General features: G+C 44.3%; 1 protein-coding gene across 1 annotated transcript; it reads right to left on the bottom strand.

Moving 5' to 3' along the window:
- Positions 1 to 6,374: 6,374 nt before the first annotated feature.
- LOC142786414 (uncharacterized) lies at positions 6,375 to 7,217 on the bottom strand. Its single transcript, XM_075884101.1, has one exon. It carries the CDS (start codon positions 7,215 to 7,217, stop codon positions 6,375 to 6,377), a length of 843 nt encoding a protein of 280 aa, XP_075740216.1.
- Positions 7,218 to 21,967: the final 14,750 nt, after the last annotated feature.

The raw sequence follows: 21,967 nt of genomic DNA, 5'->3' as shown, positions 1-21,967 counted from the left end.
GCAGGGTTCTGTGGGCGTAGCTGACTTTTTTTTTACTTTGCTATCAAGTATAGTGTTTACTGCTGGGCAAGGGTGTGCTGGACATATTTTTCTAGAGTGTGTTTACCACCCTATATATATGTTTGTGCATGCATTTGCATGTGTGTGTACATGTATACACAAATGCAAAACGTAAACGTTTTGAGGGGTTGAGGGTTGCCACTGCCTCTGGTAATCCTATCTTGTATGTGCACATGTCTTTGCAAAATGGCAGTTGTGTTGCTTGCCGGCACTCAGTATTGTACACTGTATGCACTTACTAATGCTGAAACAACCTCAGAAATTGCTCATCATTATGATTAGGAACATAGTACACCAGCTTAACTCTTCCATCAAGCCCACATTCAGTATAGTGTGAGAGAGAATCTCATTGCTTAACCCCTAAACTGTTTTCAACGAGCACAGTGCAGTGTATAACAGTTGGAGCACGGCCCTTGTCGAGCTGCCCTGTAACAGTTTTGGACAAGCGTAGCTCATTTGGTTGACACTAAGTCCCCCTGCGAGTGTTTTCACCAAGGCACACCCGTTTTCGAACCTGTTTATGTGCTGTTTGGCAGATGACAGAACTGACGTGGTAATCTTTTTTTATTCCTGCACAGTTTCACGTTTTATTTTTCAAAACTTGTGTTTCTAAAGTGTCATTCAACAGAAGTGACAAATGTGTTGTAGAAAATGTTTTTGTTGTCGTCAGAATGTTGAAAATTGTGATAGTGGTGAAACCCTTGTTATAGTGCTCAAAATTTCTAAACGTTGGTCTTTGGTTTTTAATTGTTCATTGCCAGTGGATGACTGGCTGTTCCCCTGAGCAACAATGAACTTCATTACTCTAATTGAACATAGGTAGTATGTACTGAAACTTTCTTTTCAGTATCAAAGGCTAGCTTTTTAGAAGGAATATTGTGAAAAGAAAAATGTTGAAACGAAGCTTCTTTAGGAGACAAACATTTGCAATACCTATGTTGGAACGGTTAAGGGGTCACTAAGGTTGAGGAATTTGAATGAATAGGATGCTGTGAACATTGAGGTACTTTGTCTGTATTAAGTGGCAAGATGTGGCTGCAATGATGTGAAGGTGATTCTTGTGTTGAAGGGGCACTGTTGTCAACTAATTCTAGTTCTTGCAAGGCATATTGAAAAAATAATGCTTAGTGACCCTCGTGACTATGTGTATTAAAAGGGCCCTGCAACAATTTTTAAGCATAGCCAGAAAACACTGCTGATCGGTAGTTGAGGCTCCCGAAAACACGCAAGTCACATATTATAGCGCAACATACAACCTGAAATTTACAGCATATTCTCAAAGGAGCTAAAAATTGCTGCCTCTCCACAAATGATGATAGAAGCTCAAAAGTCATTTTTCACAGCTATGTATCAGTCATTGGCTGATTTGATCATGGTTACAAGAGATCGCCGCAGGAGGCTGCGACTTGTCCACACATGTAGGCGCAATCGCACTGAAAAGCTGCTTATTCGAATAAAAATTCGAAGTAGTGTTCAAGGTCACGAGACGTGCGTAACGTATTTTCTTTGCTCCTGCCATCCCCCGAAGATATGGAAGTTGAGCGACAGCTCGTCACCAGGCACAAGTGGGCAGTCCAAGCCACAGGGTTTTTGAACCCTCCCACTTTAAGGGGATACTGGGCATTGCTTGGAACACTGTTTCGAAATAAAGGTCTATTTATTTTTCTCTGCCATTCTTTCCTACTTACCTGCCAGCTCTTTCGTCGAAACGAGGGAAGTGTAGGAAGACATGCGGTGTTTGGTTTGCCACATATTTTATTTATCTCTGCTCTGGCGTAGACGTCCACAGACGCTGTCGTTCTTGCTGGCGTCTTCTCCTGTTGTGCTGGCTTGAACACTCGGAGCAGCTGCGGCACAACTTCTTAGTTTTTTTCGAGTTGCTGACGGCTTGCCATAGGGCCCCCCCTCTAGCGAGGTAGCCCGTGCGCGTAGGAGCGAACCCTATGAGCAGGTTGTAGGTTCCACTATTGTGAAGCGCGTTCGTCTAGTTTTTACGGATGGCTTGTAGTCTTCGAGCACGGCGTCAGTGTGGAGGAAGGCCAGCTTTATGCGATCAATGGAGACACTGTCTTCGCGTCTATTAAGCAACAGAACGAAATGCTTCGAATAACGCTTGACGACCTTAAAGGGTACATCGTAAGGAGTTTGCAGTGGTGGTCTGATTGCGTCATGTCGTACGAAGACGTGGGTGCAGTCGCGGAGCGCACAACTGACGAAACTTGGGCGTCAGTTTTGACGGGCATGGATAGGGGACACATCTCTCATGGCATTCCTGGGGCGACTAGCATAATCAGCTACGTCCAATGGTGATACCAGTGAGATGTCGAAAAACTGTCCAGGAAGCCTTAGGGTAGTGCCAAATATGAGCTCAGCTGAGGAGCAGGACACGTCCGTACGTATCGTGCTGCGCAGGGTGAGGAGGACAAGTAGTAGTCGCTCTGTCCAGGTTATCAACGACTGCGGGGCCATGAGGAAAGCTTTGAGTTGGCGGTGAAATCGCTCAACCATGACATTCGACATCAGGTGGTAGGCCGTCGTCCTGATGTGGTTGACACCAAGCAATCGGGACAAGGTGCGGAAGAGCGCGAAGTCAAATTGACGACCCCGATCCATTGTGATGGTCTTGGGAACTCTGTAGTGGCTTATCCACACGGTGATGAGTCCGTGGGCGACTGACTCTGCCGTGATTTCTGTGAGCTGTAGTGCCTCAGGCCACCGCGTGCACCAGTCTACGCAGGTTTGCAAATACCGGCTGTTATGCGATGGGGGGCAAAGGGCCTTCGAGGCCCAAGTGCACGTGACTGAACCACGAGTCAGGAGGCATGAAGGTACCCAGTGGGCTGACCATGTTGCAATGGACTTTGGTTAACTGGCACTTGAGACAAGCACCTATTCAGCGGCGGACGTCGATGTTCATTTGAGGCCATAGATATCGCCCTGTGATGAGGCACTGTGTCGCACGTATGTCGGGGTGCGACAAGGAATGCAAAGCGTCGAAGACTCTGCGGCGAAATGGTGCTAAAACGTAAGGGCGAGTATAACCGGTAGAGGGGTCACAAATGAGGGCAATCGGCACAGCCTGGAAGTTGGACATCTTCGAGCTTGAGGAAGTTCTCATGGAGTCGCAACACTTGCAGATCGCTGTCGTCCTGCTGTGCAGTACCCATGGCTGCAAAATCGACTGGTGGGCACTCATTCATAGTTGCCTTAATTCTATTCAGGAAAGCGTGTCAGCAACAGGATTGTCTTTGCCACTGATGTGCTGGACATCACTCGTGAACTCCGATATGTAGGCAAGCTGGCGGATCTCACGTTGGGGTGTGGGCAGAGTTGGTAGCGGTGGATTGACACGTAAGCGGCTTGTGGTCAGTGAGGACATGAAACTGCCAACCTTCTAGAAAGTGTCGAAAGTGCTTGACATCCAAATAGGCCGCGAGCAGTTCGTGACCGAATGTGCTATAACGACGCTCGGTCTGGGAGAGCTTCCGTGAGAAGAAAGCAACCAACCGGCTGCCAAACTTTGTCGACCAACGGCTGCAAGACTGCTCCTATGGCGACGTCCAAGGCGTCCACTGTGAGTGACGTGATGGCGTCGCTCTTTGGATGCGCGAGAAGCAATGCGTTGATGGAATTTCCTTGGTGAAACTGAAAGCTGTCTCTGCATCGCGCGTCCAGAAGATGGAAGCAGTGGGCTTCGTTTGACCGGATAGAAGTGCATGGAGTGGTTGCAAGATGGCAGCGCAATGAGGAATAAACCGCCGCTAATAGTTGGCAAGCCCACAAAATTCATGTAGTTTCTTCGTATTTGTTGGTCGTGGAAACTGCAATATAGCTCCAACACGTGCGGCCTGTGGAGAGATCCCACCCAAATCCACGTGATGGCCAAGAAAGTCCAGTGAGAAAACGCTGAACTCGCTCTTTGGTCCATTGTCGACTAGTCCATATTTGTGGAGTCGTGTGAAAACCTGATGCAGGTGAAGATCGTGATCTTTTGCAGTGGTGCTGAAGACAAGGATGTTGTCATTTTACGTGAAGCAGAAGGTCGAACCACGAAGTACCTGGTCCACGAACCGTTGAAAGGTTTGTGCGGCGTTTCGTAGACCGAAGGGTATACGCGTGTATTCAAACATGCCAAAAGGTGTTATTATGGCAGTCTTTGGTAGGTCGGAAGGCTCGACAGGTATTTGGTAGTATGCCTTTACTAAGTCGATGTTGCGGAATATGGTGGAACCTTGCAGCAATGCCGTGACATTCTGGATGTGCGGTATCAGATAGCGGTTCGGTATCGTCACTTTGTTGAGGGCGCATTAGTCACCGCATGGTCCCAGTCACCTGAGGGCTTGGAAACCATTTGTAGCGGTGACGACCAGGCACCAGAAGAGGGGCAGACGTATCCGAGTTCAAGCATGTGCTCGAATTCTCGGTGTGCAATCTTGTAGCAGTCAGGAGCGAGACGACAAGCACGTGCAAATACCAGCGCTCCTACTGTCACTATGTGATGAGCACGACCTGCTCTATAAACTTACGACCTGCTCTTCAGCGCCACCCCTATGAAAGCGTGTGGGCTTAAAATTTGACGCAAAGGGACCGGAGATACCGCAAGGTGCCGCCACGACTTATCCTCATAGTAGACGACGTGGTGCCACAGTGGTGCACTCGTGCGTGCGCGTTTCTGCAATTTTCAACATATTTATAACGCGCCGATTGAGCGACCCACAGAGTTAACGAATCGAAGCAACATTCTAGCTGTGAGAAGCACTATAGTGGTCGGCTCCAGGATGTTCATTACAGGAACTCAATCTGCGCGAGCGCTTTATGTCCTGGTCTAAGCGCAGGCGAACGCGAGAAATATGGGAAACACCACCAGTTTCTTTTGTGCAGTGCGCCCCACCTAACCCCTGTCTAGAAGGGGTTGAAATAATTCGTCCATGGGCAAAACAGTGATCTTGTAACGAGTTGCAACCTGAAATCAGTGTGTTTCTGCGACGCAATAAAGACGCATACAGTACTAAAGATGCATGCGATGACCCGTGTAAGTTTTCTTGCCCTGCATATTGTCCTTCAATGATACTGTTCACTGATAACAATAAAAGGGAGTAGTTGTGCTATCGTCTCGTGAATGTCTAACGATCGATAGAAGTGCGCAATAAAACCAGTGGATTACCGCAATGTTGTTACACTGATTCCTCGCACCTGCAGCAGTTCGTTGCATCACTGTTCGAGCACCGCTGGCATTTCCGTGTGTGTTTCACCGGCAATGTCACCGAGCTTTAATCTCTGGAACAGCAAAATAGGGCGCATTAAGTGACAACAGCTTTTGTCGAGCTTCATTTCTGTAAAGGCAATAATGTTTTCTAGAAAGGCGAGTATCAGTCTATACCATGCGTTATAACTGGCTAAATCACTTTGAATTGTCCCTGTTCTATTGCACGAGCTTTATGGCACTGTTGAATCTAAGTGACGGGAAATTCGTGAAACGATATCCCAGTTGACCACCGGTTGCTCGACTTGCATAACGGAATTCAGCAGTACACCATTATGTGAATGGTGCTGTACTTGTCGTACCCTAACGCTCTCGAGTCTTGAACAAATATCCTGATGAACGCTAACCTTTAAATGGCATAAAAACGAGTCAACGCTCGCACGCACTGCACAAAAAAGCGCTTTGGCGGCTGCAGCAATGAGGTTTAGTTGTGGCGCCATGGCGTGCTGCAGCACTTTTGAGAACTAAAAATATTAAACAAGAAAAAGCAAACCTGGCGACATGGGGAGCAGTGCCATGAGCAAGTTGTATATAGAGCAGGTCGTGGTGATGAGTGACATTATGGCGTATCGGGTCTTCAAGAGATGGAGCACGAAAGAGGTTGGAAAATTCTTGCAGAAGCGTAGACCACGGCGGGGAGACTTTGGCATGAGCTTGCACGAGACGCAAGGGTGGCAAATTTGATGTCATGCCCTGAACTGTGAGGAGGGTCTCAGAATCCACGAGATGGCGATATCGTAGGTCTACCACAAGCTTAAAATGCCAAAATACGCAGCGATGCTGTGTACACGCACGTCGGGGATTAGGAAGGTCCACCGAAACGTGCATCTCAGGTCGATGTCAAGCGTAACAGACCTTTGTCTGTAAGTCCGTATGGTTGAACTATTGACTGCGGTGACAGGCGCCGAGGTCTGGCGTCGGCGGCGGTTTTCCAACATAGGAAGAACAACACACACTTCGACACCTGTGTCGATGAGGTAGCGGACTCTGGCGTCGCGGTTCATGACATGGAATAGACGGCTGTATGTCGAGTCTGAAACACTGGCTGCCGTCAGTGTGTGGCCCGTGCGTTTCCCGCAAACTGGCATGGCTGTTGGCACTGACGAGCTCGAGCTCCGTATTGGTGGTGGTACCAGCAGACGCTGAGAGGTAGACTTGGCGATCTTTCGCGGCTATGGCGCTGTTGTTGTGACACGTTGCGGCGGTGGTCTGTCTTGAGCGCACTCAGTTCAGTAGCCAACTGATCCACCTTGCATTTGAGCTCCTCGTTAGCTTGAAGAAGGCAGTCCAAGCGGTCGTCGCGAACCGGTGCATACAGGGTAGATTGACGTGGTCTCTCGATCACACATAGGGACGGGGCACCGATACCCATAATCTTGTCAGCCATCCGTGCTAGTGAGTCGAGCGTTTCTGTAGACGATATGCTCAAAATCATCCGCACCTGCTGTGGCAGTCGCTGTAACAAGAGTTCGTGTAGGATGAATGCGTCCAATGCAGCGCAGTGGTCGCCGATCAGGTGTCGCATGCGACGCAGAAGCTCCGTAGGCATTCGGTCACCGAGTTCTTCCGAAGTGAGTAGCTGCTGCAGCCTACGCTGTTCCGACTCAGTTGTTCGGCGTATGAGCTCGTCTTTAAGGGTGTCGTAGCGGTTGTCAGGGGGTGGAGAATACAGAATGTCTCTTACGATGGCGATCATAGCAGGTGGTAAAGCGCCGATGGCATAGTCGTACCTCACTCTTTGTGACGCTACCCGGTGTCGTCGGAAGAGTGGCTCGACGCTGAGAAACCAGAGTTCAGAGTCCGCCTGCCAAAACTCCAGGAGCCTGAGGGTAGTGACGACATGGTCTGGTACCTTGGAATTCGGCGTGGTGTCGCTGTTGAGTGTGGTGTCCATGGTCAGCCGAAATGAACGGGGCTGAAGGCTGGAACCATAGTCACCGAAAAAACTGAGCAGACGTGAAGTACAGGAGGAGAGCTGCCGAAGAAGAGCAGCGGTCGTGGCGTTCAGCCAGCTAGAATCAGAGTTCCTGCTCGAAGTCCAGGTGACCACTTGTAGGAAGACGTGCGGTGTTTGGTTTTCCGCATATTTTATTTATTTCTGCTCTGGCATGGACGTCCACAGACGCTGGTGTTCTTGCTGGCGTCTTCTTCTCTTGTGCTGGCTCGAACACGCGGAGTAGCTGTGGCACAACTTCTTTGTCTTCTCTGAGACGCCGACAGGTTGCCATAGAAAAAAGAATGCAATTGCAGCTTGCAAGAAATCTTTGGAACTCCACTCCTACTGGACAGATTCTAAACTTTTAAGCAGCGGTGAATTCGTGAGGCAATAAAGTTAAGCTTGGGCGAGTATTTGAAGGCTTTGAATATTCGATCGTATAATTCACGATTGTTCGAAAGAACAATACTTCGAGTTTGAATTATTGAAAATTTTGAAGTATTGGGAATGAACGAATACGATTATATTAATCTGCTTGTAACTACTTGTAAAGATGGTTTCACTGCAGTGTACGATTGCGTAGCCATGAAAGCACCTGTTCAAAGAAAATCTGCTTTGTTGCAAATTTAGAAGTGTGGCAGCTTGGGCTAGTTGGTATGGCATGACGATAGTTATAGCGTGAGAACAAAACAACGACACAGAGACAAGAAATACACGAAGTACACGAGCGCTCAAGTCTTTCGTGTCCTTCTTGTCTCTGTGTCGTCGTTTTGTTCTCGCGCTATAACTATCGTCTGTTGCAAAGCACCACTTCAAATTTAAAGAGATGCTTTGCAACACTTTTTAAGCATGGTCAGAGAAGGCTGCCGATTGGTGGTCGTGGCTATCGAGAATACGCTAGTCAAATATTGTGGCGAAGCATGTGGCTTGCAATTCACAATAAATTCTCAATCAGCTCAAAATTGCTGTCTTCTCTGGACAAATAACACTAGCTCAAAAACAACTCATCACAGCTGTTGTATCAGCCAATGACTGATTTAAGCATAGCGCGCTCGGTCGTTACTGGGGCTGCCGTGAAAAGCCGCCACTTGTACACATGTACGTGCACAATGCCACTGAAAAGCTGCACATTCGTAAAAAAAAAAGTAAAGAGAAAGAAAGTGCTCAAGGGTCACGAGGCGTGCGTGATGTATTTTCTTTCCCCATGCCATCTCTCCCTGCTTAGCTTCCAACGTTTTTGCCAGGGCGCGAGAAGAGAGAATGCTATTGCAGTGTGTGATAAGTACTTGCAGCTCTACTCGTACCAGATGGATCCTAAAAATTTTTACCACGGTGCAATTCATGAGGCAATAAGCTTCTTTAGTGAATCTATTCCATGGCTACTTAAAAAAATGTTGCAGGGTTTCTTTAAATAAACATATTACCCTCAAATTGATTCATCATGATGGCTTATATGCTCTAAGTTTAATAAATTTTAAAATGTTACTTATGTTACAGGTTATCACCAGCATCATACCGAAATATATTGTAACGATACTGATTGTTGGCCTAGTTGGAAGTGCCGCTTGTGCTTGTCGTTTAGTGTTTCTTCACTTTGTGTGTGTTATTTTGCGGCCAAAGCATGTCAGTAATCATACCGAAAGTCAAATCCTGCTGCTACTGAAAGTTTTTTCGACTGCCTTTGAATGAAACCAAAAATCCATTTGCATAGAGGCCTTGTTTGTGTGCAGGTTAGTTAGGTCATAATAAATATGCCCAGTTTTTTTTATATATCATATACACTTTTTGAATTCGATTCGAAATTACTCGACCAAAATTACTATTCGCTTTGAATTCGCTTGAAACCTAAAATTCACTATTTGCACAAGCCTAAATAAACTCCTTTAGTGAATCTATTCTTGGCTACTTGAAGAAGTATTGCAGGGCCCCATTAAGTGACAAGGTGTTGATTAACCTGTCGGTTTCTGCTAATAGCAAAAGGCAGCGTAACAATTTACATCAGAGCTATGTGTCTTTGTTTAGAATGACAGCGAGCATTGCTTTGAAATCCCTTTTGAGAGTGCTGCTGACACATTCTCTTCAAACAGGTTCACATGCTCAGTTTAACCATTATTAGCATTTTGTACCTGAACACTGAAATAGGAAAAAGCAACTAGGGTCAGCAAGGGAGAAACAATTGTATGTGATGCTTTCAAATGTGGTGAACAATTTTACATGTGAGCTTAGCAATTTGTTGAGGCATTGATAACTCAGATAAATGATCTTCACTAATCAAATGAGCAGTTTGCACAGCAAAATTTACTAGTTCTCACGAGGCAGTCACAAAAAGAAAAAGTGCCATTGGTCGCATTGTTGTAACACGCTGCCCCCTTTTTTTTTATTAGCTTGGTCCGGAATTTTTCTGTTACACATTCAGCTTCTTGTATCAAAATTATTCGTGCTGCTTTCATGTATTAAAAGCAAGGTGGCCGACCTGTTACCTTCAGCCATAGAGTTCATTCGATAGACACCGAAATCTTTTGAGAACTCTCAGTCTAATAGCAAGACCCGTCTTTCTTTCTTTTCTTCTTTCTTTCTTTCTTTATTTATTTATTTCTTTGTTCAATACTGCAGACCTTATACAGGTCCAGGCAGGGTGAGGGCAAAAAAATACCAACAAAACAAAGCGAACAAAAATATAGTTAAAACAATATGCAATGAACCCAATGTGAATAAAGGCTACAAAGAATCATTCTACTTTGTTATGGTGCGTGGGGAAAAAGAAAATTCGAATAAGTCTGTTCTCGTAAAATAGGGTGTCAGAGAATTAGGATGATTGTGGCGAGCAAGTCTTGATGTTGAAGATGAAAAATACGGTGGGGGGTAATTTGCTCATTTCTGATTCCAAAGCAGGTAAAGAAATTTCAAACATTTAGCTTTCCATTTTAGTGCAAGGCATGGAATGTTGTTAGCCTGCATTAGTTCAGTGAGTGAGTCATAAGGAGACAATTTCGAATAAATAAACCTGACAGCTTTTCTTTGCACATTGTCGAGGTGCGTATTTTAGTAAAGGGGTCCCAAATAACACATGTATATTCAACTCGTGGCCTATTTAGTATGTTATAAGCAAGTCTTTTTAGAGCTGGAGAGGGCTGTTTGAGCTTATCTCTTAAAAAGTATAATTTGTGGTATGCAGAAGAGTAAATATTATCTCTATGTGTATTTTACGATAAGGTATGAGTCAAAGTGTCACCTAAGTGCTTGTGTAGTGTTTCTTCATGTAGTGGTGATGAGCCTAGCCTGTATGCAAAGAAAAGGGGAGTTTTTCGCTGAGAGAAATGAAGGAAGACTGTCTTATTAATATCAAGTTTCATGTCCCATGTGTTACACCATTCGGAAATGTTAGCAAGGGTAGAGTTAAGGTGGTGCTGATTGTTATGTGTAGTGATCTTATTGAACAACACGAGGTCATCTGCAAACAATCTAATTTGAATATTAGGAGCAATGACAGTAACAGTATTGTTAACGGACAGCAGAAACAATAATGATCCTAATACACTCCCTTGAGAGACTCCGGAGCCAGCTGGAAGATAGCCTGACTACCACTCGGTAACTGCCACACACTGGGATATATTAGTCAAATAGCTCCTAATCGGTGATCAAAATTTCCGGAAGTTCAATTTTTCTAAGCTTTAGGATTAGTTTGTCATGCGGAACCCTATGAAAGGCTTTGCTAAAGTCTAGAAATACTACATCAATTTGACCACACTTATCAAAACATGGAGCAAGTGAATGGATAACTGTAACTAATTGTGCAGCTGTAGAGTAGCCCTTTCTAAACTCATGTTGGTAATTAGAGAGGACTAAATATTAATCTCAAAATTCATTTATTTGATTAGGGATAATGTGCTCTATAAGTTTACAAACAGGATGATGTAAGTGATATCGGTCAATAATTTTCTAATAATGATCGATCACTTTTGTTGTGTATGTGCATGACTCTGGCTACCCTCCAGTCATCTGGCAGTTTACCACAAAGTAAAGAATTACGGTAAATATTGCAAAAATTATTGTAATAAACTCAGCATATTGCTTCAGGAACACGTTAGGAAGGTTGTCAGGACCACATGAAGATTTCGTTTTTAAGCTTAATAGCATAGAAAGTACGCCTGGGCAAAAAATAAAGCCGACATCAGAGGGATGAAATGTTGTGTCACTGGCTGGACAAATACCAGACTTAGAAGAAACGCCATGCAATTATTCATTCAAATGACATGCAATGTCACTATCATCAGTAACAATTGAACCATTAATAGAAATTTAAGACACTGGCCTTTATTATTTCGCTTATATAATTCCAAAACTTTTAAGGATATTCTAAAATAAAGTACAGTAGCACTGTATTGAAATAGTGATCTTTAAATGAGCGTACTACACGTGCAAGGTTTTCTTTTAGTTCCTTAAGGTTACCTATAGGTATGCATTGTTCTTTTTTAATCTCTTCATTTTTCACACGTCATCCATGATGTCTGCCTATGAACTAGTTCTTGTTTGGTTGGTACAAATGTATCTTAACAGTAACGACTCCTATCATTCAAATCGCACCAAAGTGAGTTCACATCAGTGTCGGTAAAATCAGTTAGGCACATCTCCAAATGTTCTAACATAGAGGTTCTATCATGAGAGGTCTGCACAGGAGTAGTATCTGAAAGAGCGCTTCACAGAATTATTTGATTTCATAGCAGCAACAACGCGTAAGCAAACACTGCAACTGTGTGCTTTAATAGCAGTCTGGGTAAAAAAACTAACTGCAACTGCACACTTTAATAGCAGTCTGGGTAAAAAAACTAAATCCAGTACAGATTTCAAAGTTCCTTGAACGCGTGTTGGTTCCCACACTATCTGGAATAAATCATGAGTTAACATTATGTTCAGCATACTATTTAAATGATTGCTATTTTTGGGACGCAATTGAAAGCGCTCCCAGTTAATGCCTGGTAAGTTAAGGTACCCCATTAGAAGCATTTTATGACTGTGTAATTGAGACAAATGTTTTCTAGTTTATCCCAATACTCAAGGGTAGCGTCAGGAGGCCTACAAATGGCATACAGCAAAAAGTTATGGCCCCAGCACATGCTTTTTATGCATGAACATTCTACGCCGAGGATGTCTTCCAAGAGAACAGCATCTAGTATTGGGTTTTTAATGAGGACAGCCACGCTGCCTCCTCTAGAAGTCCTATCCTTGTAGAAAACTTGATAACAAGGTGGTAAAACGTCCTCATCACTGTCCGCAGCCTTGTTTATGTCCGCAGCCTTGTTTCATTTATGATGGCAATGTGGAGGTCCTGCTCTAGTAAGGAAACTTCCAAAGGCACTGTTTTATTTACTACGCCAAGAGCGTTTAGGTTGATTATACGTGTCAAAGCTTGTGCATGTTGGTAAATCATCATGAAACCAAATTAAGTGGGAAATGGGCGAGGGCAAGGAAGACAAGCATTCTTTGTACATCAGTTCTTCTTGTTTCCATTTATTTTGTACTGTTTGTTTCTCTGGCAAAGTACAAGTAAAAGCACGTATGCCTCCACATTTAGAGACCATGACCTCCTCTGTAAAATTAACAACCTGCCCATACCCAACGCTCTTGTGCACTCACTTTGTTTTTGCTTGTTTAATAATTTTTACTTCTCTCAGTTGCCACCCCAAGGCGCTGTGCAGCAACTTACCCTAGAGTTACTGTATATGCTACCTTTAGGTAGTAGAGTTGCGCAAAGGTACGCCATCTTGGGTTCAAATGTCTTGCGGGAAAGCCACCTACGACCCGCGAAGGAGCAGCACTCGCGTTTATAGCATTTTTATTTTTTTGCTTTACTTTCTTGTTATTTTTTATAAAGAACGAGACAAACTTAGTTGCTCTGGGCATGCCTGGAAGCCTTGATTTAATTTTTGCGTTTTTGGTAAGTAATAATGAAAAAAACATTCGTCAGCTCATTGAACTAGTGGTGCATATGTATATTGATAGTAGGCCACACATTAGCTTCAGCTCCTTTTGTGCTGTTTTTTCCATTTACTTATATAAAATTATTTTTCACTCTTGATTGCTATCGAGCCAGGGATGGAAGATTTTCATCGCATTGGGCTCATTCGTTAACTGTGGTAGTTAACCAGCTAAAGGTTTGTAGTCTTTAACTGAATCAAGCTGGATAGCGATCGAGAGTGGCCATGCGATGCCCACGTTAAGCGTACATCTCATATTACACTCGTATTACAATTGCGGCTCACGACAATTCTAGCGCGAGAACAAAACGACGACACAGAGACAAGAAGGGCACGAAAGCACGTCCTTCCTGTCTCTGTGTCGTCGTTTTATTCTCGCGCCATAACTATCGACATGCCATACCAACTAGCCCAAGCTGCCACACTTCACGACAATTGACGCGAATTTTCGTTCAACTACCGTGTCATATCCATCATTCTTTTCATTTGATGTTTCAAAGGTGCATTCCATTCACGCACTAGCAGCAACACCATCCGGATTCAAAAAGTCTTAGTTTAAGTTCTCGCTTTCTTTTTAGCATTTTAACTACCACACTAATTTGGGCTCATGCAGCCGACACACGCTACCCGACTATGCATATATACCGTATTCACTACTGCATTTGGGGTTAATACAAAGAGCATGTTTTGATGTGCCGTTGACAGATTAAAAAAAAGAAGCCAAGCGCATGGGCGTCAGCAGAGAAGTGAGAAAGGCGCCCTTGCCCCCCTCAAGCTACAATAGCACTTGCCCTCACCCAAGCTGAACCAGCGGTCTCTCTCTCCCTAAGCTGCAATGCAACAATGATTTGCACCACTAAGAGAAAATCCTGCCAACGACAATGGCCAAGCGTTTATTCCTTCCGACTGAACTCTAATCTTTGGATAGCAACACCCGCTGCACTTGTGGCTAATAGTATGGGCTCTACGTAGTAAAATTCAACACAGAATGCATTTCGCTGCCACATTTTTCGTGTCCAACAGGCAGCATGGCTACATTACGAAAGAAGCGCGGCGAGAATGACAACAGCCGTCGTCAACCCTGCTTGATCTGCCCGGAATCTGCGTAGCGTTGGCTTCTCCGCAGTGCAAACGAACCAGCTATGACCACGTGATGGCGCTCAGAGAATAGGGGCGCTGAACTCCTGTAGGCGGAGCGAGCGGCACCCGGTAAACAGGGGCGCAACTCTGCTATCTAAAGATAGCATATACAGTAACTCTAACTTACCCCCGCGTTCTTCCAAGCACCAGAATGACTCTTTCTCTCTCTCTTTCTTCGATGTCATGGCTTTGGATTCTTTTCTGCAATTTTCTTGAGGCTTTTCTTCTTTTTCAACTGCCAGTGTTCACCGCACTGGCGCAGGTAACGCACTTTCAGTAGCCCATCTTGCCGCCCAAATTCGAAAATCACTTGACTCGCGCACTTCACTCACAACAAAAGACAATAGATTGAGTTCTGGACGCATTCTACTGGCCTGGGGTACAAGAAGATATCCGCAGATATGTCCGATCGTGTGACGCCTGTCAGAGGACTTGGCCGGTGGGCAAGGTGCCTCTAGGGTGTATGCCGGTGATTGACACCCCTTTTGAACATGTGGCGGTCGACATCATTGGACTGATAACTCTAGCTTCGGCAAAAGACCATCGGTATATTTTGACTCTTGTGGATTTTGCCACATGCCACCCTGATGCAGTGCCTTTGACAACAATTGACTCAGCTACAGTGGCCGAGGGACTTGTTGAGATGCTTTCTCGCATTGGTTTCCCACGAGAAGTCTTGTCTGATCAAGCATTGTGTTTTACCTCAGATCTAATGAAGGAGGTGAACGAACTACTGGCGGTCAAGCATCTTAGCTGCACTCCATACCACTGTATGCGCAACGGGATGGTAGAGAGGTTTAACGAAACGCTCAAGGAAATGCTCCACAATATGGTCCAAGAACAGCCCAAAAGATGGTATTGCTTACTAGCACCTCTTTTGTTTGTTTATCATGAAGCCTCCTAGGCAAGCTCCGGGTGCTCACCAATTGAACTTATTTATGGCCGACATTTTTGAGGAACTCTGAGTATATTAAAAGATTTCTGGACGGAAAAACAGGAAATTGAAGAGCTTAAGACGGCGTACGGATATGTCTTAGATTTAGGCGAACGAATTCAGAAAACACTCAAGCTAGCACGACGAAATCTGAGCCGAACACAAGTGTTGCAAAAGAGGTATTGTGACTGCCGCAGGAAGCAACGGGAACTGAAAGCTGGCAACCACGCTTTCATCTTACTTCCCACAAGTAACAAGTTAATACTGCATTGCGAGGGACCGTTTCCAGTAATTAGTAAAAAAAGACGACTACGACTACTGGCTAGACCTAGGACCCAGCAGAAAACTTTTCCACGTCAACATGGTAAAGAAATATGAATAACGCCGCCAAGAAGAGCTTCCCCAGCCATCATCTTTTGTAGTCATGGAGAAAGAGAGGTCAGGGAAGCTGCTACTGAACTTCAAAGTCCAAGACCCTAAGTCTTGCTTTTCCCGAAAAGCACAGTGGCTCACTGATATCACTAGAAAATTGTAGAAGAACAAGACCAGGTGCATGAAGAAAAGACAAGGGCTTGGATCGCTCAAGACAGCATTGTCTCCCGGAGCCACAGTCAAAGCACCTGATGCTAAAGGAGAATTTGTGCTTTGGTGCGACGCCTCCGAGTATCGTATGTGTGCTATTCATATGCAAGAGAATCATGGATTCCTTCAACCTGTGTCGTATGCCTGCCGTTAACGTTAACCTCGAGGAAAATATAGAACGCGCAATCGAGCGGGAATGCTTAGCATTGGTTTGTATGTTTTGCTTGTTTGTTAAGGACATTTTGTGCATGGACGACACGTATTGACTTGTAACACACTGAACTGCAGTTTATTTTTCTTTGCAAAACAAAATTTTTAAAAGGGGGGTCTTTTGTTGTGAGTGAAGTGCGTGGTCGAGTGATTTTCGAATTGGGTGCGACAAGATAGGCTATTGAAAGTGTGTTACCTGCACCAGTGAAGTGAACACTGGCAGTTGAAAAAGAAGAAAAGCCACAGGAAAATAGCAGAAAAGAATCCTGAGCCATGGCATCGATGAAAGAGGAAAAGAAAGAATCGTGCTGGTGGTTGGAAGAACACGGCCTTCTATGCGACAAGACAAGACAAGAACGCGGCTAGGGTGCGGCATGCGAGCTCATCGGGTGCAGGTACCGAGGCCTCAAGGCGTCCACCTAGCCGGCGACGACAATCACGGGGTCCTGGTGACCATTCAACCACCACCGAGGCTATCGGCAAGTTCCTGGCACGGCCTGGTTCTGGCGTTCGAGCTGAAGACAGCGCCGCAGATGGCGTTGTCTACTGGGAGCGGGAGCGAGAGCGAGCCGTCAGGCTTCGGGCGCGAGCTTATGTACTCCCACCACGGCAGCTTCACCGCTGGATTGTTGAAGAACATGAACCGCTGGTGAGCCGTATCTATCTCCTTACGCGTCTGGACACTAACCCAAGAACTCGAGAGACTGTTAGTCTCGTAGAGGTTTCTCCTCATTAAGGAGAACTGCCGGTGCTTTTTAGTTTACTGTTTGCTGATATTAGCATTCCTCTTTTTGTGTTTTTTTGTTTTTGTGGAAATAAATATTTTTTTAGGCAAAGGAAACGCTCACCTCCTTTTCTCTTCAGAGAATAATGTTTCACAACTAGCCCGACTAGCTTTCTTTACCGAACCTGTCACACCTGAGTCTACGAAGGGAACAGAAAATGGAATCATTAGTTTACAGTGGTACAAAGATGCCAATGGTTTAGCATAGTCATGCACTTTTTTCCCCGTAGGGTTGCAGAACATGTTCTCCTCTGTTATTGTCCAGGTTGGTGACTTAAGGGACAACCATGGAATAAACACGCTTCTCTTTCTCTTCTGCGTGGCTGAGATGTGCATCACAGGAAGAGCAAATAGCCACACCGCTAATAGGCCAGATTGGTCTTTTAATCTCGTATTACTGGGGTGTAATCGGGCAAGGTTAATTTCTCCTCTGTCTATGAACCCTTTAAAGGGCCTCTCACCTGGTTTGAGCATTTCGAACTGGCAAGAAAAATGCACTGGGCGCTCACTATCTCGTCTTTCAAGATTGGCAACGCTATGGGCCCTTGAAAGAGTTAAAATGTCAGGCCGAACACCGCTTGCCCTTCATCTCACGGGCGCACGCCCCAACATGGGGGAAGTGACATACAACAACAAACGATTCTGCACAGGGATGTAGCCAAGGAATGGCACGCCCGGTTCGTGCCCCCCCTCCCCTCCTCCAAGAGCTTTTTTCGTCATGTACACATAGCGCAATATGATCATTTGCGTGACCTACCCCAATTAAGGTCAAGGGATTGCCCCCTCTCCACCCCCTTGAGAAAAAGTTTCTGCCACAACACTAATCCTGCCTACGTCAAAGTAGTATGTGACGCGTCGACAATTAATCCTGGTGACGTACATAATTTGTGCGATCGATTGCTTGAATAGAAAGAAGTTCAGCAACATTAAAAGTTGGCAGAGTTGGTGATAGTTCCATGTTTGCTTGCAAAGCAGCACACAAAGACAAGGCACGAAAGGAATAGAACGCAGACAACCGCTGCCCTCGCAACTAGTTTATTGCGCAGAAAAACATGCTTAATACACAACATGATAGCGTAGCACGTGTGACAATAACGTTCAAGTTATAAGAGTGTCCGGTGTGGTACAAGTTCCTAAAGTACAAATATTTTTATTTTGTACGCAACAACTTCCAGTGTCTAACTAAAATTTATCATGTGTCCTGTAAAGCACTCTTCTAGAAGTGAATGACAAACAAAACAAAAATCACGAGGACATCAGATTTTTTTTTACTTGCATTCTATACTTTTGCCTGATGACCCTCTACGGTTTCGCATTCGTTTTTCATCATCGTGCGGCTACACAGAAGCATCTCCTGTTCCCTACATGTGCGAGCAGACACTAAGGAGCTACCAAACAGACGACGCAACACAGATGAATACACGTGGAGAGGCTAATGGACCTTCCTGTTCGCTAATGGGTCTTGTAACCTTGACAGCGCTGAAAGAGACTTCCGAGATGGACTATAGGTTGCTGCCCATAGAGCTCCAAAAGCCTAATCTTGCCCGGTAATGTGAATACCAATGTCTAACTGTACTCAAAAGCAAAATTTGCGGTTACATAGTGTTCATATAGGCACTGATATCAAAAATAGCCAATTATAGGCACTTATGGAAGTTTAGGCACAAACATCAAAAATAGGCATTTATACGCACTCTAAAAACACTATAAAAGTCCATCTTAACCTCTGATTTGTGCTCATATATCAAAATAGCACGATAGGAGCATGAAAAACAGAATAGGCATTCGCCTATAATCCGGTCTCTAGTTATTACAGACACAGCAGTTGAATTGAAGTGCAGCAAAAAATATTTTTGACGAAAGACCTAGCCTGATTAAATGTCATGTGTTTCATTTGCCCAAGGTAACATAAGTTCGCTTTCATTGGGACAAATGATTAAGCGTCAGTGCTCGTAACAAGCTAAATGCGCTGCAAGATAACCATCTTGGTCCGCATATATATAGGTGCATGAAAGGGTCTATTATGGCATGAATAAATGTAGTTTACTTTATTTTAAAGGTATGCCTGAAGCAGTTATAGTTGTGATATCACCACTTGTAGTAATAATTGCGATAAGAAGCTTCGACTCTAAAACCAGGACTCTGATGATGGTTGAGTTGTAACATGATATGTATATGTTAACACTGCAGCTTCTGCAACTCTCTGAATGCCATGCAAATGGATGGAGTGAATCGCACGTCTGCAATAGTCGTTAGATATTTCTACTTCTGTTATGATGCATGCAAGATGTCTAGCTATGTAGCAATCGAAATGTCATGTCACAAGTACAAAGTGCAATCAATGTCTTAATAAGGGTGAGTCCTTGTGGTAATCGCTTATTTTGTACCGTGGCGCTTTCATTGCCATTCTAGTTACATTGACAGCTTTATTATTGAAGGTATCATGATGAAGGATGCGTGATGTGCGACACAGAGCGGCAACATACAATGTTTTTTAAGGCCCATAGACAAAACAACAGTGTTCAGTAGCTGTTAGGACCGCAGCACTGGGCCGCACTAGGCTGAGGTAATCACAAAACATCAGCGAGCCTAATTGACATTCTCAGCTGCATCTGTGCTCCTTAGGGAAAGAGAGCAACATTTGAAGTGCATTTATTGTGAACGCATTATAAGAAAATACCACCGTACGCTCGCAACGTGATAGCTGTTCCAAAGGAGTTGTGTCTTTTCAAGTTGTCCTGTTGGCTGCTGTGGGGGTAAGTTGAGGCGACCTCTTGCGGCACTTTTGGTAACTAGGTGGACACGTGATACCAAAAAGTTGGGTCACGTGCCACTGTAGAGAGAGCCGGTATGAGCAGGTCGCCCTTTGTAGAGGAGGTCGTCATAGAGGCTTGCTGAGAGTAAACAAATGCGGGCAGCAACACGCCGCACCACACTGCAGTGCAGCAACTGCTCGTGAAGTTCTCCCAACACGTTATACGGGATTTTCAAGACCAGTATATAAGTTTTGAAGGACCCTTAATAGTGGCAATCATAGCAAGTGTGTACTGTCAGGCCAGTTGGTTCGATGTGGTGCCTTTCTCCAACGAAAGAGACAGAGTGGTGTCACTGGATGTACAGTTGCCAGCAAGGTTGACACGAACGCTAGTGCTGCATAGCTTTGGGCTCTCTTGCCAAGATGTTATGCATGCATGCCCACATACTATCGAAGCATACCGAGGCATTATTTTCGCAACAGCACCCAGCACTTTGCAGTTAGGTGCACGCATTGGAGCATTCGTGTTGAGTTTGCTGACAACTGTACAGTGCTTATGAAAAGCATATAACCTTGTCTGACCCAACAAAAGCCTGTGGACACATTTTGTACAATCAGCTCTTTCTATAAACCAATCTGTCACCAATCTAGAAGAACACTTGGAGGATCATATCTTATAGGAACGAGTACAAGAGGGTATAAGCAGCTACTAGTGCATGTGTACTATAATGAGCCCTTCCATCTTGTTCAATCAAAGAAGATGTCTGTTTTTTGGTAGCTGCATAGACATAAATTTATTGTCTAGTTACAGCACCGTGCCTTCACTCATTATCTTGAACGTCCTTTTCATCTGATGCCACCACACCTTGTCTTTGATGACAGAGCAACGCATCTCAAGCAATATGTTGGCTTTCTAGATATAGATAGGCCATGATCATCATTCCTTCTGTGTTGGCTATGCTTGTGCAAATAGTAAAGATTTGGTTTGAAGTGAACGTAGTGATTTGGTTCAAGTAATTTCTGTCGAATTTGAACAGTATAGCCAGACTTGACCTTCGGTGGAATGCAAGTAATAAGCAGTAAAATATGTTTTCAAATTTTCTAAACTTAGAGTACATTTTCAAACATAAGAAAGGAAAAATCGATGTGAGCATTATGTTCATTCAACCTTGAAGTGGGGCTTGCGGCAGTGCAGATTTTTTTAAAGTGTTTTGTTGGCATAGCACCCCTTCACTACGGTTAAACTATCTTTACATGTTATCTTTACAAACTATTCATATCGCTTCACGTCGCATAACCTCTCGTATCTGCCTCCTTCACACATTCTTTTACTTTAGCAGGTTGGGACACCCTCTCCTAAAACGCCCATTAAGAATGTCATCAGGCCTGTCCCATATGCACCCTCTGATGACCATAAAATGCCGGATGACGGTGATGGGCAGCTTATTTTCCCCCCATGCCGTAACACTCTGGAATGCGCTGCCAGATAATATTGTTTCTTGCAGGGACCGCTCAACACTTCGCGAAAAAACTAAATATTTTCCGAAATCCAAATGCGATGTCCTAACAGCACATTAGCTCTTGCGTTTATAGTTGTTTACTGTACTCCCAGAATTTATTTATCGCCTATCATATTTTTTTATGTTTTGTTATGCGTGTTATTTCCACTTGTGTTCTTTATTTGCTTATTCATTGTAATCAGTGTATACCCTTATATTGTTACATTGCTTAGAAACTTACAACCTCGATGTACGACCCCCCCCCCTTATGTAATGCCTTCTGGCCCTTAAGGTTGAACAAATGAAATGAAATGAAACATGTGGGTTGCATGCAGATTAATACATAAACGCCATTTCGTTCAATGTAAATACTTTGAAATTTCCAATAATTTAAATTCCAATTGTAGCGAGTTCAAATTCATTCAAATATTTGAAGTGCTCAATTATTCCCACAAGCTTAATTCTGCCCCTGCTCCTATCTTCAACCAGCACCTGATTCATATAGACTGCTGTTTCCTGTTCGACAATGGCAATAACAAAAGCTGTTGCTAATGAGAGCGGAAACAGTCTGTAATAGACATACCGCGTTGCAAGTAATTCATTTTGTATGCTTCGCACATCCGGGGCAATTTATAATTTGGGAGTTATTGTCCTTCGAGCAGCTTTATATGTGCATGCCTTATGTAATACATATTAAACCAATGAGGGTGGCGATTTGGGCTTGTTGGAATGGTAGCATGATAATAGATGGTAGGGCAGACGAAGGACATAGACAAAAAAGGGTGCATTCAAGACAACACAGCGCCAACTATTGACAACAGTTTATTAC

Source organism: Rhipicephalus microplus, unplaced genomic scaffold, assembly GCF_043290135.1.
Source record: "Rhipicephalus microplus isolate Deutch F79 unplaced genomic scaffold, USDA_Rmic scaffold_23, whole genome shotgun sequence".
In the NCBI taxonomy this organism is placed as follows: domain Eukaryota; kingdom Metazoa; phylum Arthropoda; class Arachnida; order Ixodida; family Ixodidae; genus Rhipicephalus; species Rhipicephalus microplus.
The sequence above is the reverse complement of the archived record's forward strand: the minus strand, read 5'-3'. Positions and strand labels throughout refer to the sequence as shown.

Excerpts from the sequence above, each read along its gene's own strand:
- LOC142786414 (XM_075884101.1), bottom strand. The coding sequence starts at position 7,217 with ATGGACACCACACTCAACAGCGACACCACGCCGAATTCCAAGGTACCA.